The following is a 15,709-nucleotide window of genomic DNA, read 5'->3' as shown; positions in this document are numbered from 1 at the left end:
GCATTTCACAAGAACAATTAAGACATTTATATATATTTTACATAGATTATACGTATTTCAATATTCGTACAATTTAATACAATTCATCAATATGTAGTTAATTAATAAGCCAGTTAATGATGATCCCGCAGTTTGTGAGTCCCTCAGGCTGTGGCAGGAAGAGAAGAGACAGGTTCTCTTCAGGACTCAGTGTGGGGAAATTTGGCCTTATATTACTTATTTCTTTGAAATGCAGCTCTCTAATTGAGGAAAACTTATCACTGTGGAGGAGAAAGTGCATCTGTGTTTCCACTTCCCCTGATGAGCAGTGAGCACAGAGCTGTTCTTCTCTGGGCCATGTTTGTTTGTGCCCTTGTGTTTCTATGGCCAGTTTGTGCTCACTGAGCCTGGATTTGGTCAGGGTCAGTCTCTGTTTCCTGTCTCTGACAGAGTGCACATATTCAGCCATCACATATTCTCTGTTCATGGTTAAATAACAGTTTAATCAATCAATTTAGGCTTCTTGTTTCATTTATCCAGTGTTTTAAATACAGATCTTTTGACTGTTTCATAATTCGTTTAATTCTGATTGTTCATCAGGTTGATCATCAGCTGACTGACAGGCTGTGTTCAGGGTTCAGTTCTTGGGTTTGAAGTGCTTTGAAATGGAGCGTATCTGTTGGACTTAGTTTTAGGTGTGTTTAGAATGTTAATGCACGTTTTTGAATATTTAATAGTGTTGAAAAATGCCCCAGTTCTGCTCAGCAGATGTTACTTGGTGTTTTCCTTTGAACACTGAGTATTTTTCTGCAAAAATCAGTATGGAGGGCCTCTATTGGGTGTTTATCCCACGAGTCAAATTCTAATTCACTGAGTGGACCCCAGATTTCACTTCTGTGTAGAGCTATTGGTAAAATGACACAATCAAAACCTTTGGTCCCGATTGTAATTGAAATATTAATGTTGAATAATTTGGATTTTAATGCATACATAGCTGTGTGAGCTTTTTCTTTCAGTGCATTCATTGCCATATTGAAATTTCCTGATGCAGATATAGTTAGACCGAGGTAAGTAAAGGACCTTGTGTTTAATTTCAGTGTTATTCAAAGTTAACTGGCATTTGCTTTCAAGACAAAAGGACATAAAGTCCTTTATGCCAAACAGAATCGAAAGCTTTCTTAAAATCAATGAAATAATATACATTTTTTTTGTCTCTTTTTTCTGGTGAACATGTTCATTAATTCAAGTTTTAAGGTATAAATATGGAATATGGTGTAAATATGGTTGGACGTTTGGATGTTCTGGGAGAAAGGCAATTTGACATTTACTTATGTTTTTTTCTTGAATAAAAGTTAGTATCCTGGAATTGAGGATAACACAGAATACTTTGCCGAGGTTACTGCTAACACAGATCCCTCTGTAGTTGTTAGGGTCTGATTTATTTCCATTTTTATGGATTGGGGAGATCAGTCCCTGGTTCCAGATATCAGGAAAACAGCCAGCATTCAGTGTCATGTTTTTAGTTTAATGATGGCATTTTGTAATTCATGGGTACTGTTTTTCAGTATTTCATTTTTGATACAATCTGTGCCACAAGCTTTTTCAGTTTGTCTGTCAACTCTTGGTAACATAGTGGTTTTTGCTTATTCTTAATGGCTGATTGTCTAATTTTGTTTTAATTTCTGGGTTAAGCTTTTCTGGTGGGATACTTTTATAGAGGTCATTAAAGCAGTTTTTTCCAAATGTTCCCGTCTTGTATTGCTAGTTGTCTCGGCTGTGTAGTCTCTAAACCTTTCAGCATGCTGTTTTGATGCTCATAGTTTTTTACAAGATTTGCATTAAATGCAGCTTTTTGTAAGATACTGTTGACATCTTCTGTTGCTTTACTGACTCCTTTTTTGGTTGAATTGTTGAATTGAATTGTTGAATGTGTTAATTGCATATCTTACTTCATTTAAATGTAAAACTTGTACATATCTTTCAGCACTGTTTGCAGTCCATCTGTACGACAGGTTAAGGTTATACAGATTACGGGGCTGTTCCTTAATAAAATCTCTCTCTCTCTCTCTCTCTCTCTCTCTCTCAATCACTCTCTCTCTCTCAATTACTCTCTCTCTCTCTCTCTCACACACACACACACACACACACACACACACACATGCACGCACACCAGTTGCTCTATCCATGTTCCTAGCAGTCTCCTGGTGATCACAGCAGCCTGTTTCTGGTGATTAGTGCTACACCCCTGTCGACTGGACTAAACACAGGCTTCTTAGAGCTCATTGGCCCCCTAAGGCAGATGTAGGTCCCTGCAGTGGAGAGGCAGTGGGGAAGGTTTTAAATGCATCACCATAGAGGGAAGGCAATATGTGCAGCACCACAGGGGGATGGCATTATGTGTAACACCATAGGGGGAAGGGATAATGTGCAACACCAGAGTGCCCTCATTGTGATCCCTACTGGGTTAACAGTCCTGATTGCTGCACTGTCTTTTTCACACAGTCAGGACAGGATTATAAATCTGCACTGATTGGCTTGTTTGTGTTTGTGTTTGTGTGTGTGTGTGTGTGTGTGTGTGTGTGTGTGTGTGTGTGTGTGTGTGTGTGTGTGTGTGTGTGTGTGTGTGTGTGTTTTACCATTTAATTAACCAGGCAACAGATATGCAGTTGCCTAAAGAAAGCTGTGAAAATAATGTATTTAAAATACAAAGAAGATAGCTGGTTGCATTCGAGTGTTCCTAGGCTTTACAGCAGCACTACAATAGTGTAATAATATATATCTATATAATATATAATATTGATATCCAGTGAAAGATAGCATTTTTTTTTCATTTTGCTAGTCCAAGATTAGATGCTTGTATACATACTTGTGGCCATTGATTATCTCTGGGAGCAGTCTGGAGGTTAAATGCCTTGCAGAGTCACTTTGAACTGAGTTTTTGCAGTCACAAGGCTTACTGCTCTAAATAATACCATTAGACGACCTCCACAGCCTTGTGTGGTAGACATAGTCTCTATCTAATTCTAGTGTGCATGACTCTGAATTGGTGGCAAGCACATGGGTTTAAAAACAAATCAGGAAGTGGAGACGAGAGAGAAGTGATTCATGTGGGAAGATTTAGCAGATGTTAATAGCGTGAATTACATCTGAAACGTAATGGTGTTGCTTACAGGTTATCATGAAAGGAAGTTTGCCCTGGAATGTAATGTTAATGTAATGATTTACATTTAACAGCAGCGTGGGTGGTAAGATGACATGCTGAAAGTGAGGCCAACAATACGCAAAAACAATTATGGATCTGCGCTTCCATCGTAAGCACAGTACTTTGGATAAGGAAATCATGCCAGATCAAGAGTCACTGTGCAAGCACAACATATATAGCATTGCCATGTTTTCAGTCTTAGAAAGCAAAACGGACTACTGTTCTGTATTTTGAGCAAGAGTCGTGCTTCACTCCTGCACCTCCTAATTAGATTTATAGCAACTAATGATGGAAACTGCACTGTGAGCGGAAGCCAAAGGTGCCATTAGTAATAGGTTAGGCCAGTAATAATGCATTAGTGCATATGTGTGCTCATGCGAGGGCCAGTGAAGCAAACAGAAAAGGCTGCTGCAAGGCAGAAGCAGACAAACAGAGGTAAAGACAGAATAGCAGAATGAGACGTGGTGGAAGAGACGCAGTAGAATATTGTAATTTAACGTATTGCCTGTTCGATTATGAGCAAAGCTCTGTCACAGCTCTTTGAGTTTAGGGCTGTTTCTTTCTCTCATCAATGTAATTAAGTGTCATTTCATGAAAGCACAGTCATTAGCTGTGTCATAGTGTACTTAATTGGGACACAGAGTTTTTCATTGGATTGGCAGAACCTGCAAGCACACACAGACATATTAATGATACAGAAAGAAAAAAGAGAAAACATAGAGAAGGAGCTAGGTAAGAAACATTTATTTGTCCACTGGCCACATCAACTGGGGAGTTTCATTCCTTGGCAGTTGAAAGAAACAGCAGACGGTAACCAAAAAGGCTGCCTGCGAAGACAAACAAAGCAGCCGATGCCACCCAACATTTTGACTGTGACTGCTCTTTGTTTTCAACCCAGCATAGGAGAGATAATAGAGCGAAGTCTGTGTGCATCAGTGAATCTGAATGTACAGTATGTGGGCCCGTGTCATCCCACAAGTGTCACTGTGTATGAGCATCTGTATCTGGGCTGTGTGTATCTTCAAAGACCAAATGAAAGGCTTCACAGTTCTACTGAGATTTCCCTCTCATGGTATTCTCTTGGCATCAGCTGTTAAATAACTCTAACACCGTTAGACTGGTTGAATCACAGGGAAGTTAGCTGTATCTTTCCAAGCCCGTGTGCTCCTGCTGTATGAAAAACACATGGCAATATCCGAGCTTTGTTTTCTCACAGTGTTGTTTGACCTCCTTGCAACATTCAGATTATTTCAGAGAGACCTAACTCACACAGCAGCAACTCTGTAAATTCCTCATTCTTCATTATTTATTAGTAGAGTAAACAGCAGCACCAGTGTAATGATGAGAATGCAGATGGCTGGCTGCCATTGGACAGAACTGTACTGTCCTACGCACAGCTGCTACAGTTTAAACTGTGGTAAAGTACAATGGTTCAGCTACAACTTACAGACAAGACAACAGCCAGCCAACATTCATCAAATCAAAGTTATTCAAACAACTACTTCAGCTGCACTTACATTTACCGTAATGATACTAATGACAGATGTGAATATATTGTTTTTGAGTTACCATGACGGTAATAGGTGTGAGCCTTTTGGTTTAAAAATGTTTATTTTTAAACATTAAAACATATCTTGTCAAATTGATTGTGCCACCGTGATGTAATTACCTTAAACAAATAAGACAACGGTCAAGACTATTGCTATCTGTTTCATACATGTAATATTGTTAGTGCTAGTGTTTCCTAAATTTAAACCACACTATCCATAAACCTCTTACTTTACCTCTTACTATAGAGCAAAGTCTCTGTTTGTGTTAAATTCCCCAAGATATGTGACCTGGTGGCACACAGTGTAAAAGGCTGCAAGAGGCCAATCATCTCGCATGGAGATGGTATGGTTTGTTTATAGTAATTATAGTAGAGTCATCAAATAATTGTGGTAATTATACACCAATGCTAAAATGCTACAGAGCCAGGCCTCCTTTTTTATTGGGCTGGGGGACGTAAAAGTCCCACTGCCCCAGCTGTTTTAACACATACGGTTGTATTAATGATAGTAGTATAAATTGATAGTTCCAACAGTGGTGATTCCTTTTTTTTTGATTAATTTATACACAGAACCCAAGTGCAGTTATCACTGAGACACTTTTATTTTCTCTTTCTTATTCCCAGATCCGTCGCCAGGGCGGTATCCAGCTGCTGGTTGACCTGCTGGACCACAGGATGAGTGAGGTTCACCGCAGCGCCTGCGGAGCCCTGAGGAACCTTGTGTACGGCAAGGCCAACGACGAGAACAAAGTGGCCCTGAAGAACTGCGGGGGGATCCCTGCCTTGGTCCGCCTGCTGAGGAAGACAGGAGACGTGGAGATCAGAGAGCTGGTCACAGGTGAGTGGGGGAGGTTACAGTATAGTATCAGATACTCCCATGTGTGCACAAACACACACATATGCCCTCCGGTGTGTATGTAATCTCACAGTCCAGCTAGTTATTTTCATATTTGACTCCACAGCCTCAGGAGAGGTGAAGGCAAGAGTGTGTGTGTTTTTGTATGTTTGTGTGAGTGAGGGAACATGATTCGATATGTGGAGGCTTGGAGATCAGAGTCATACTCTCACATATGCACACCTCAACTCAAACACACATACTCACACACACCAAATCTGGGTCACAAAGTAAGTAATACTTTTCATGTTTTGGTTTGAGTTTCTGCCAGAAATTTGGGGAAAATCTGTTACAGTGAATTTAGAAGACTATCTTGTGGTGAATAATTTTTCTGAGCCAAAATAGTAACAAAAAAAAAAAAGCTTCCAATTGCTCACCTGCTGTGTAGTTTCAGAGTGAAATATACATGAAGGACTTCAGTATATGAAGGAGAAAACTTTTTTGAGAATTTGTAACTTACCTTTGTCAGTATCACTCTTTTTTTGTGAACAAATATTTGCACTGTAAGATCTTTTGCTTGCTGCTGTAATATCAAAAAAGTCAGAATATGCAAAAGATATCATCAAAGAGATCATAATTCCCATATATATATATATATATATATATACACCGATTGGTGTTGCCTTTTATACCGTTAGAACACCTGATTAGTCCCCTTTTCAATGAGAAATAAGTTGTAAGGATTGTCAATCGATTGGTATGACCAACATGGCTAAACATGTCCCTTCCCCCCCTTTTGGAGGGGAGCAAAATCCCATTCAGTGTGTTTTCAGTCGATCATTTCTCCCCTGTGATCAGACCAATTGGATTTGTGAGTTATACTGTTGGAATGCCAGTCCCCTTTACAGTAGGGTATAACTGTAAGGATGAGGCAATACAGCTAAACAGGTGGGAAGCACAATATTTTATTCACTTTCTCATTTTGCCATATGCTGTCAATTAAGTGCCAGTTAGGTACACCTGTGAGTGCAATTTAAATTTCCAACACAAGAACACTGAAGGGAATTTTGATTGACTGAAAGGACATTGAATGGGGATTTTGCTCCCCTCAAAAAGGGGAGGGGGGGGGGACATGTTTAGCCATGTTGGTCATACCAATCAATTGACAATCCTTACAACTTATTTCTCATTGAAAAGGGGACTAATCAGGCTTTCTAACAGTATAAAAGGCAACACCAATCGGTATTGTTAAATGGGAGAAATGATCAACTGAAAAAATATTGCAGGGGATTTTGTCAAAAAAAAATTGGTCGCTTCCCACACATTCACCGGTGTCACTCATTCCAGAAATGCAGGATCCTTACAAGTTCTCTCATTGGAAAGAGGACGACTCAGGCTTTACACCGGTATAAGATACAACACTATTGGGTATAAATAGAGGGGAGAAATTATAGACTGAGGAAGCAGTGCAGACCTTTTTTTGCCTAGTTTATATCTATATCTATCTATATCCATATATAGATATAGATGTGTGTGTGTGTGTGTGTGTGTGTGTATACATATATATATATATATACACTATATTACCAAAAGTATTCGCTCACCCATTCAAATGATCAGAATCAGGTGTCCTAATCACTTGGCCTGGCCACAGGTGTATAAAATCAAGCACTCAGGCATGCAGACTGTGAAACAAGACATTTGTGAAAGAATGGGCCGCTCTCAGGAGCTCAGTGAATTCCAGCGTGGAACTGTCATAGGATGCCACCTGTGCAACAAATCCAGTCGTGAAATTTCCTCGCTCCTAAATATTCCACAGTCAACTGTCAGCTCTATTATAACAAAATGGAAGCGTTTGGGAACAACAGCAACTCAGCCACGAAGTGGTAGGCCACGTAAAGTGACGGAGAGGGGTCAGCGGATGCTGAAGCGCATAGTGCAAAGAGGTCGCCGACTTTCTGCACAGTCAATTGCTACAGAGCTACAAACTTCATGTGACCTTCAGATTAGCCCAAGTACAGTACGCAGAGAGCTTCATGGAATGGGTTTCCATGGCCGAGCAGCTGCAGCCAAGCCACACATCACCAAGTGCAATGCAAAGCGTCGGATGCAATGGTGTAAAGCACGCCGCCACTGGCCTCTAGAGCAGTGGAGACGCGTTCTCTGCAGTGATGAATCACGCTTTTCCATCTGGCAATCTGATGGACGAGTCTGGGTTTGGAGGTTGCCAGGAGAACGGTACATTTCAGACTGCATTGTGCCGACTGTGAAATTTGGTGGAGGAGGAATTATGGTGTGGAGTTGTTTTTCAGGAGTTGGGCTTGGCCCCTTAGTTCCAGTGAAAGGAACTTTGAATGCTTCAGGATACCAAAACATTTTGGACAATTCCATGCTCCCAACCTTGTGGGAACAGTTTGGAGCGGGCCCCTTCCTCTTCCAACATGACTGTGCACCAGTGCACAAAGCAAGGTCCATAAAGACATGGATGACAGAGTCTGGTGTGGATGAACTTGACTGGCCTGCACAGAGTCCTGATCTGAACCCGATAGAACACCTTTGGGATGAATTAGAGCGGAGACTGAGAGCCAGGCCTTCTCGACCAACATCAGTGTGTGATCTCACCAATGCGCTTTTGGAAGAATGGTCAAAAATTCCTATAAACACTCTCCTCAACCTTGTGGACAGTCTTCCCAGAAGAGTTGAAGCTGTAATAGCTGCAAAAGGTGGACCGACATCATATTGAACTCTATGGGTTAGGAATGGGATGGCACTTCAGTTCATAGTATGAGTAAAGGCAGGTGAGCGAATACTTTTGGTAATATAGTGTATATATATATATATATGTATATGTATACACACACACATATATGTATATATATATATATATATGTATATCATAAAGGTTCATCTCAAATACAGTGGCAGCTAGCAATGTTGTTAGTAAGCATTTCTCCTTTGCCAAGAAAGATGTTTTTTTTTTTTTATCTTAAATCTATCATTATCTCATTTAATTATTTCATTTCTGTTAATTATCTGCTAAATAATGAACCATATGTTTATGCTTTTTAACAATTTGCTCATCATCCCTTTTGAAACAAGCAGTTCAAATGAAATTAAATTAAATAGCAACCCACTGGCTTCGCTAGTCTTGACAATACTTAGATTTTCCGGAGCTTATCAGATAATTATTGATATATATAATTTACCTCACTCATTATAGCATATTGTACTATGACTTGAGGCAGAATCAGTGTGAGCCTTGAGAAGTTAGTTAACATCAAATTACATAAAGCAGTCATTTCACCAGTTAAATACATGCTCTTTTTAAGTGGACAACCCACTCCAGGGTATGTCTCAGTTGGTTTTCATAGCCATAAAATTGCAATGTCAAACAACATGAGGCTACAAATGTAATATAGGCTGGCAAAAATAATTAAATTTGGGACTGAAGTCTTTCTAAAATGGATCTAATAACACCACACTGCTTCACACAGTGTCAATAATTGTTTTTCCTAGCAGTTTCACTTCATGGAGAAGTTTTCTATACTTTATTTACTGTGACTGAAAGAATGTTCTTCAGAAAAGCCTTTCAAAGCTACTCATTCACTCTTGTGAACCAAGGCTCTTCATCTTGCACTCTTTCAGATGGCAGACAATTTAACATTCCTTCTGAAGGATATTTAATATTCAGTCGCTATTCTTTTCAACAAACTAGGACTCTCAGGCACAACTCTGAAGAATGCAGGGGAGAGGACTCGTTTTTTAGAGGCTCTTTCTCCTCAGGAGTGTTTGTGTACGAGTCTTCTCTTTTCATTCGTTTACCAGATGGTTAGATTGTAACACAGTGAAAATCTGTCTTATCTGTCTTATCTGTGTGTGTGTGTGTGTGTGTGCGTGTGCGTGTGCGTGTGCGTGTGCGTGTGTGTGTGTGTGTGTGTGTGTGTGTGTGTGTGTGTGTGATTGACCACTGAGTCTACAGGACCACACTCACTGGCAGGGCAGCATGTATGTGCAGACACACACACACACACACTGCACAAACCCACGTACACAAATGCACACTCAAACACAAACACACACACAAATATTCATTTTGTCACACACACAGGTACATATACAAGTACAACACATACACACACAGAACACACACACACACTCACACGCACAAATACGCTCACATGCAGACATTAGTGCAGGGAGAAAATGTATGGATAAAAGATGCAAAAGTATCGACCCATACACAACACACACACACACACACACACACACACACACAACATCAACTAATACAATTTGATTTCCCTGCTTCTTGAAATACCTTGCAATATACCTCCCAGTAAAAATTTAAATGTATGTAATGTACATGATGTAGAGGCCCTGTGAACATGCACTGTGTCCTTTTTCTCTCTCTCTCAAACACACATGCACACACACATACACACGCACATACACCACCTGGAGCACGTATGTAATCTCGGTGTGCTGTTATTTTTCAGCGTGACACTGGTTCTATGGTATTATGACAGGTTACAATGATGCAAGACTGTGTGTGCAGGCATGTGTTTCTGTGTGATTGAGTAGACATAATTTAATGCGCAGGCACTGAACATGGTGATTCTTGAAATGCATGCCACTGGATGCAGAGTTACGGTGATGCTTCTTGCTCATGCTTGAAGAGATCAACATTTTTAGTTTTGGTTTAGTTTAGGTTTTGGTTTCTGAGCCGTTGAGGATTCAGTTTAGAAAGTATGAAACCAAGGAAAGCAAAATGAAGTTCAGCAAAGAAATAATCGATGCCAGGGGCGCCCTTGTAGCTCCCATGGTAGAGTGTGTACCACTTATCAAGGCTGAGTCTTTACTGCAATGACCTGGGTTTGAATCCGAGCCCAAGCCATTTGCTGCATGTCAGCCTCTCTCTCTCCTCTGCCTTTCCTGTCTCTCTCTACTGTCACTATCAAATAAAGCAGAAATGCCAAAAAAAAAAAAAAAAAAAAAAGAAGAAACAATCAATGCTTGTTTGGCAGGTTGACAGAGCAGAGATGGTGTCCATTTACAGGAAGTGCCAGATGAGTTGTGACATGTGATAGGCCGGAGAATAGAGACTCAGCAGCCTATCAGGTGCTCCGATGAGCTGTTTTCCCTGGCAGGTTAAAGGAGTATGTGAGATGGCTCCCTTGAGAAAAACCTCCCTCTCATCTCCTCTCTCCAATCCTCTCCTCTTCTCTCCATCCATGCATGCATGTCAGTTTTCTGCGTGTCTCACTGTCTTTCATCACATTGAGCTGGACTGTGTGTATCTACAGTTGTATCACTATTGTTTCTCTTTCTTTGCTCAGACAAAAGCCTTTTTTTTTGCACCGGGCTAGTCCTGAGATAAGAGAGACATGCGCACACTTATACGAGAGGATTGGACATTTCCCAAGATAAAGTACACACACACACACACACACACACACACAGACATAGATCCTAGCATAAACACACAGACACAGCTGCAGACAGCTGCACAAACTCACAGGCACACACATAACGCACGGGCATGCACACACTGAATACTGAGATAAAGTCGGTGGGGCCCCTCATGTTCAATTTGACCTGTGACCCTATTGTTCCTCAGCCGGACAAAACTCATCTCCACACACACACTCACACACATACACTCTAACAATCCATCCCCAGATGCATCCCCATAGGTCACTTGTTCTCTGAGGAGATGGGGACTCGGTGGATCAAAACAATGACAGCCAGCAAGCCAGTGAGATGTTTTGTCTCTCCTCAGACCTCTCGAATACTGATAACAGCACACCAGACGGAGGAGGGAGAAGGAAGAGAGAAAAAGAAAGTAAGCAAGTGGTGGAGGGAAAGAGGGCGGAAGGTGGGAAGGGGAAGGAGGACAGAATCTTCTTGTATTGTCCAGACTTTTTTGTAACACCACACAATAGAATGGACGGAGTGAGGAAAGAAGGTAGAAATAAGCAGAGAAACAAAGAGAGAAATAGGGAAAGATGGTAAAGGCCTATAAAAGAAAGGAGAAGCAAGAAGAAATAGAGACCAGAAGGAAGGAAGCAAGCTGTGCTCTCTCTGTCTTCCTCTGACAGGCTATTGATAGTTTTTGTGGCAAAAGACAATAGTTAGGGATGAAGTAATGAAAGAGCAAGGCAATGAAGGAACAAAAGAATAAAGGGATGATCAATATTAGGAAAGAAGGACAAAAAGGAAGGGAGGCAGGGAGGACTGAAGGAGGATTGGACAAACAACAGTGAAGCAGTGGACATAGGTAGGAATAGCAAACTCAAAAATCGATGACCTCACTTTATGAATCCTGTCATGCATAAGCACCATGTTAACTGTACAGGCCCCTGCTCCTCTATGAAAAAGGCTATGTTTTTTTTTTTTTTTTATTTCAGAAAAGAAGCAAGAATGCACCCTTCAAAATTTGGAGAGAGTATTTACTGTTGATGCTAAGCTGTGAGTGTCACTGATGACAGTCACTAGACTTCGCCCATAGGGACAGGCTGGCACCCTAAAGAATGTCACAGCAATGGTGGAGCGACTTAGAGATTAAAAGCACAGCTAGAGACAGTGTGTGTCTGTGTGTGTGTGTTAGTGTGTGTTCGATAGTGTTTGTGTGTGTGGCCTGTAAGCAGATTAACAAATGAATTAAATGCACCGCTAGTCAAAGTGCATCATATTTCAGGCTCTGACTTTCACAAATAATCGTCTTGTGTGCACAAGCTTGCATACACATACACACACACACAAGGCACTGTGAACTTTCTTATCTTTCTCTTTTTCATTTTTCTATCTTTCCTTTCTCTCTCTTTCTCACTCTGCCCTTCTCTAGCTGGCTGTCCCCTGCTGCTGGCTAAGTGAATCAGTGTTATGCATGACTCTACCCAGCTGTCTGTTTGCTGACTTACTTACCGGTGAACTCCACATTTCAATTGTTGGCATCCCAGTGGTGCACAATCAGTTTTTTACAATTCTGAAATCCATGACTCAAATACCTTGTGGAGCGCCCTGTTGCTAAATCACCCAATTTTCAAATGCAGTTTAATTAGTATGTAAATCAAGTCAGAAATATTGGAATTACAGTAAGTTCAGGTTTATTTTTAGCCTTTAATCACTGCTACAGTCTCACAGGGCCTTACAGGCAAAACAATACGAGACCCTCTGACCTTAACCCTCACAGTGGGCAAGAAAGTAATTATTTACTTTTAATAATGTTTGCGAATAGTGTGTAGTTTATTACTTTGACCAGCAGTGTTACAGTCAAGTTATTAGACCTTGAGTCAAAGTCGAGTTACAGTTCCTGTGTTCAAGTCGAATCTGAGTCAGGTCCGAGTCCAGTCCACATTACCTGTGTCTGAGCCAAAGTCACCTGTCCATGTTTGAGTTCGTTTTCAGGCCGGGCTGTAGTAATTTAGTTCAGCTTACCATATTTATTGCTCACCACTTCCTATTTCCTCATTGCATCGGCATCAAAGCCTCATGCCCAAGGTAGCATGCACACAGCAGTGATGTGAACAAGCTATCTCAGTTGGTTTGAGCTGTTCTGACTTCAAATTTTTGACGGCAGTCTGCCCACTCCAAAAAAAAAAAAAAAAAAAAAAAAAAAAAATTACCTACAGAAGCTTTTAAAAAATCACCTTTATATCTAAGAAAACCTGTAATATGACAGATGTGAATTTGTATACAGTATATTATTTTTGTGTAGCATTGATTACTTGAACACAAACTGGTTGAAATCTTTGACATGAACTTGAGTACTGAGGACTTGACGCATTGACATGACATTTGCGACTTGAACATGGAGGACTTTGAACTCAATTTGGACTTGAGGTTTGTTGACGTGACTTCAATGCTGCAATCTCAAATTGTTTCTTTAATGCTATCATTATTCCTCACCAAGTGAAGGTAACCATTTAACAAAAAAATTTAGTTTGCAAATCAGTCAATATAAACCAAATGTGAGGCGCAGCCCCCTCACCTCCCCTCTTTTACAAACACTCAGCCTGTCAAGCTTTAGTGGCCCTTGGGACCAGGAGATTCCTGGTTCATATTCTTGCTGTCACTGGGTTAGTCTTGGCAGGAAAATGATAAGTAGAGTCAGGAAAATGATAAGTAGAGTCCCTCCTAGTGGCCATTGCTGTCACAATGTGTAGACAACTTGCCTGGTCGAAAAAGAGTTAACAAAGACCATAATAAGCTTGTTGGCTCCTCTGCACTGACGTCTAGCAAGAAGAAATGGGATCTATAGTAATGCCAAATTACATTCTGCTCAAAGCCTGACCTTCCTGACTAATTGGTGGCTAAATGATTTGAATGCAAGTAAGTGTCAGTTGGTGTCCACCGTGGGTTCATCAGGGCGCTGGAATATACGCAAATGACATCAATAGACACAGCCTACAGTTGCTTGTCTCAAAAAAGTGGTGTTCCCTCAGTCATAACAAATCAGCCTCCTCATTACTGCCTATGGGCTGTCAGCTACGTCAAAGCAAGCTCCCCATTCTCTGTGATTAAGGAATCTGTTTAGGACCAAGGAAATGAAACAGGGCATCAGGTTTTGTGCAACCGGTAAAACCTTCCTGCCAACAACTTACCCTATCTCCCTGCCGGTCCTGGAGTTTAAATTTAGCCATGCTTTATTGGCTTCCTGGGTCTCAGTGTGAGGTAGATAGGACGAAGTCAAGGCTTCCGGGCCTGTCAGTCAAAGTGTGATCGATGCAGAGGCTTTGGTGTGTCAATAGGAGATGCTATCCTTACTCGTACCTTCACCTTGAGGCAACAGACCGTGACATAACCCTGCTCCTGCTCCTTCCTGCACAGACATGGTGGTAGATTTGAGAAGTAACTGCTGAGAAAAACTCCTAAGGTCAAAATGCATGAGTGAATGCACAATTCTTCAATTTGTAACTCGTAAGTTAGCTGCAACACTCCTACGGTAGATGTTACCAAAGTTTTCGACCTTTAGCTGGTGTGCTTTGCCTTTTTGAAAGATTAAGGGCAAAGTCACATTTTGCTCTACTCAGCCAGCTAGTCAGCCACCAGAGGTAAGCAACAGCCTGTTGCTGAAAACAGTTAGCATTAGAAACACGAGTGGGAATAAATAGAAATAGAATGGAACATCTGGAAGCAACACAAACAGGTAACCACATTTTCATATGCATGTAAAAATAACCAGAACCTGTTGGTATGAGCCGATGTTTGTAATAAGTCATCAAAGTGAAGATACACCGCTGACATCTTTTAACAGAAAATCCCTCCCCTTTGTTTTCCTTTACAGTGAGGCATGAATAAGTGGATGATGTGAATCCCCATGTCCACTGTATTGATATTTGTCAAAGCCACTTTAATTTCAAGTAAAAGCTGGACCCTCCTGTGAAATGCAGCTGAGGACAGAACCCCATTAAAATTATAATGGCAATTCCTGTGGGGGAAGAGAATGCTTTCACCAGGATGATTTTTATTGCTGCCACCACCATGGTGTAAATTGTCAGTGTCCTGCAGAAGCCTCCACTTCTGGCAGCTTTAATTCAACATAGCATTTTGCTGATGTCATGTGAAAAACCCTTAACTCCAGCTTTAGTGATTTTCATTCTTTAACCTCAAGGACTACATGATTTTTATGGGTCAAGAGTAGTCTACCATCACTATGATTATAAAACCCTTTTCAGTCCCACTGGATAAACAGAAATATATGGTGGTCAAGCTGATAACAAGCTGGCTTTTCTTGGCTGCTGAAAAGTTGACATTTTGGAGATAAAAGGTTTTAACACCAGTGATGATGTGCAATTTGGTAAATGCTTTGATTATTGTAAGTGTATACATTTTCAGCAAAGGTGGAAATAGAAGTTGTAATATGGGCAGTGTCAGTGCCATGCTTTACCCACTGGACTAGAGGTCTTCACTGTATGCTGACATATGTCTCACTCACAGACACACACACACACACACGCACACACACACACACACACTAGGAGGGGACAGAAATCATTTTAAGACCCTGGGGCCAAGTCAACAGTTGATAATTTACTGTTCACAGTATGTCACCTGAAAAATCAGATTTTTTTTTTTTTTTCTCCCAGAGACATTACCTGTGTAATTTGACGTCTTTGGGTTTACTCATCAGCAGGTTCCGACC

General features: G+C 40.8%; 1 protein-coding gene across 3 annotated transcripts in view; it reads left to right on the top strand.

Annotated features, from left to right (window-relative positions):
- Positions 1-15,709, top strand: part of ctnnd2a (catenin (cadherin-associated protein), delta 2a) — a 341,708-nt gene that overhangs the window by 238,080 nt on the left and 87,919 nt on the right. For all 3 annotated transcript variants that reach the window (XM_030079647.1, XM_030079644.1, XM_030079645.1), the window contains exon 14: positions 5,355-5,568. In XM_030079647.1, the coding sequence (XP_029935507.1) occupies positions 5,355-5,568 (214 nt within the window). The remainder of the gene's footprint in view (positions 1-5,354; positions 5,569-15,709) is intronic.

This window comes from Myripristis murdjan, chromosome 20 (genome assembly GCF_902150065.1).
Source record: "Myripristis murdjan chromosome 20, fMyrMur1.1, whole genome shotgun sequence".
NCBI lineage: Eukaryota > Metazoa > Chordata > Actinopteri > Holocentriformes > Holocentridae > Myripristis > Myripristis murdjan.
This window is presented reverse-complemented; position numbering and strand designations above follow the sequence as displayed.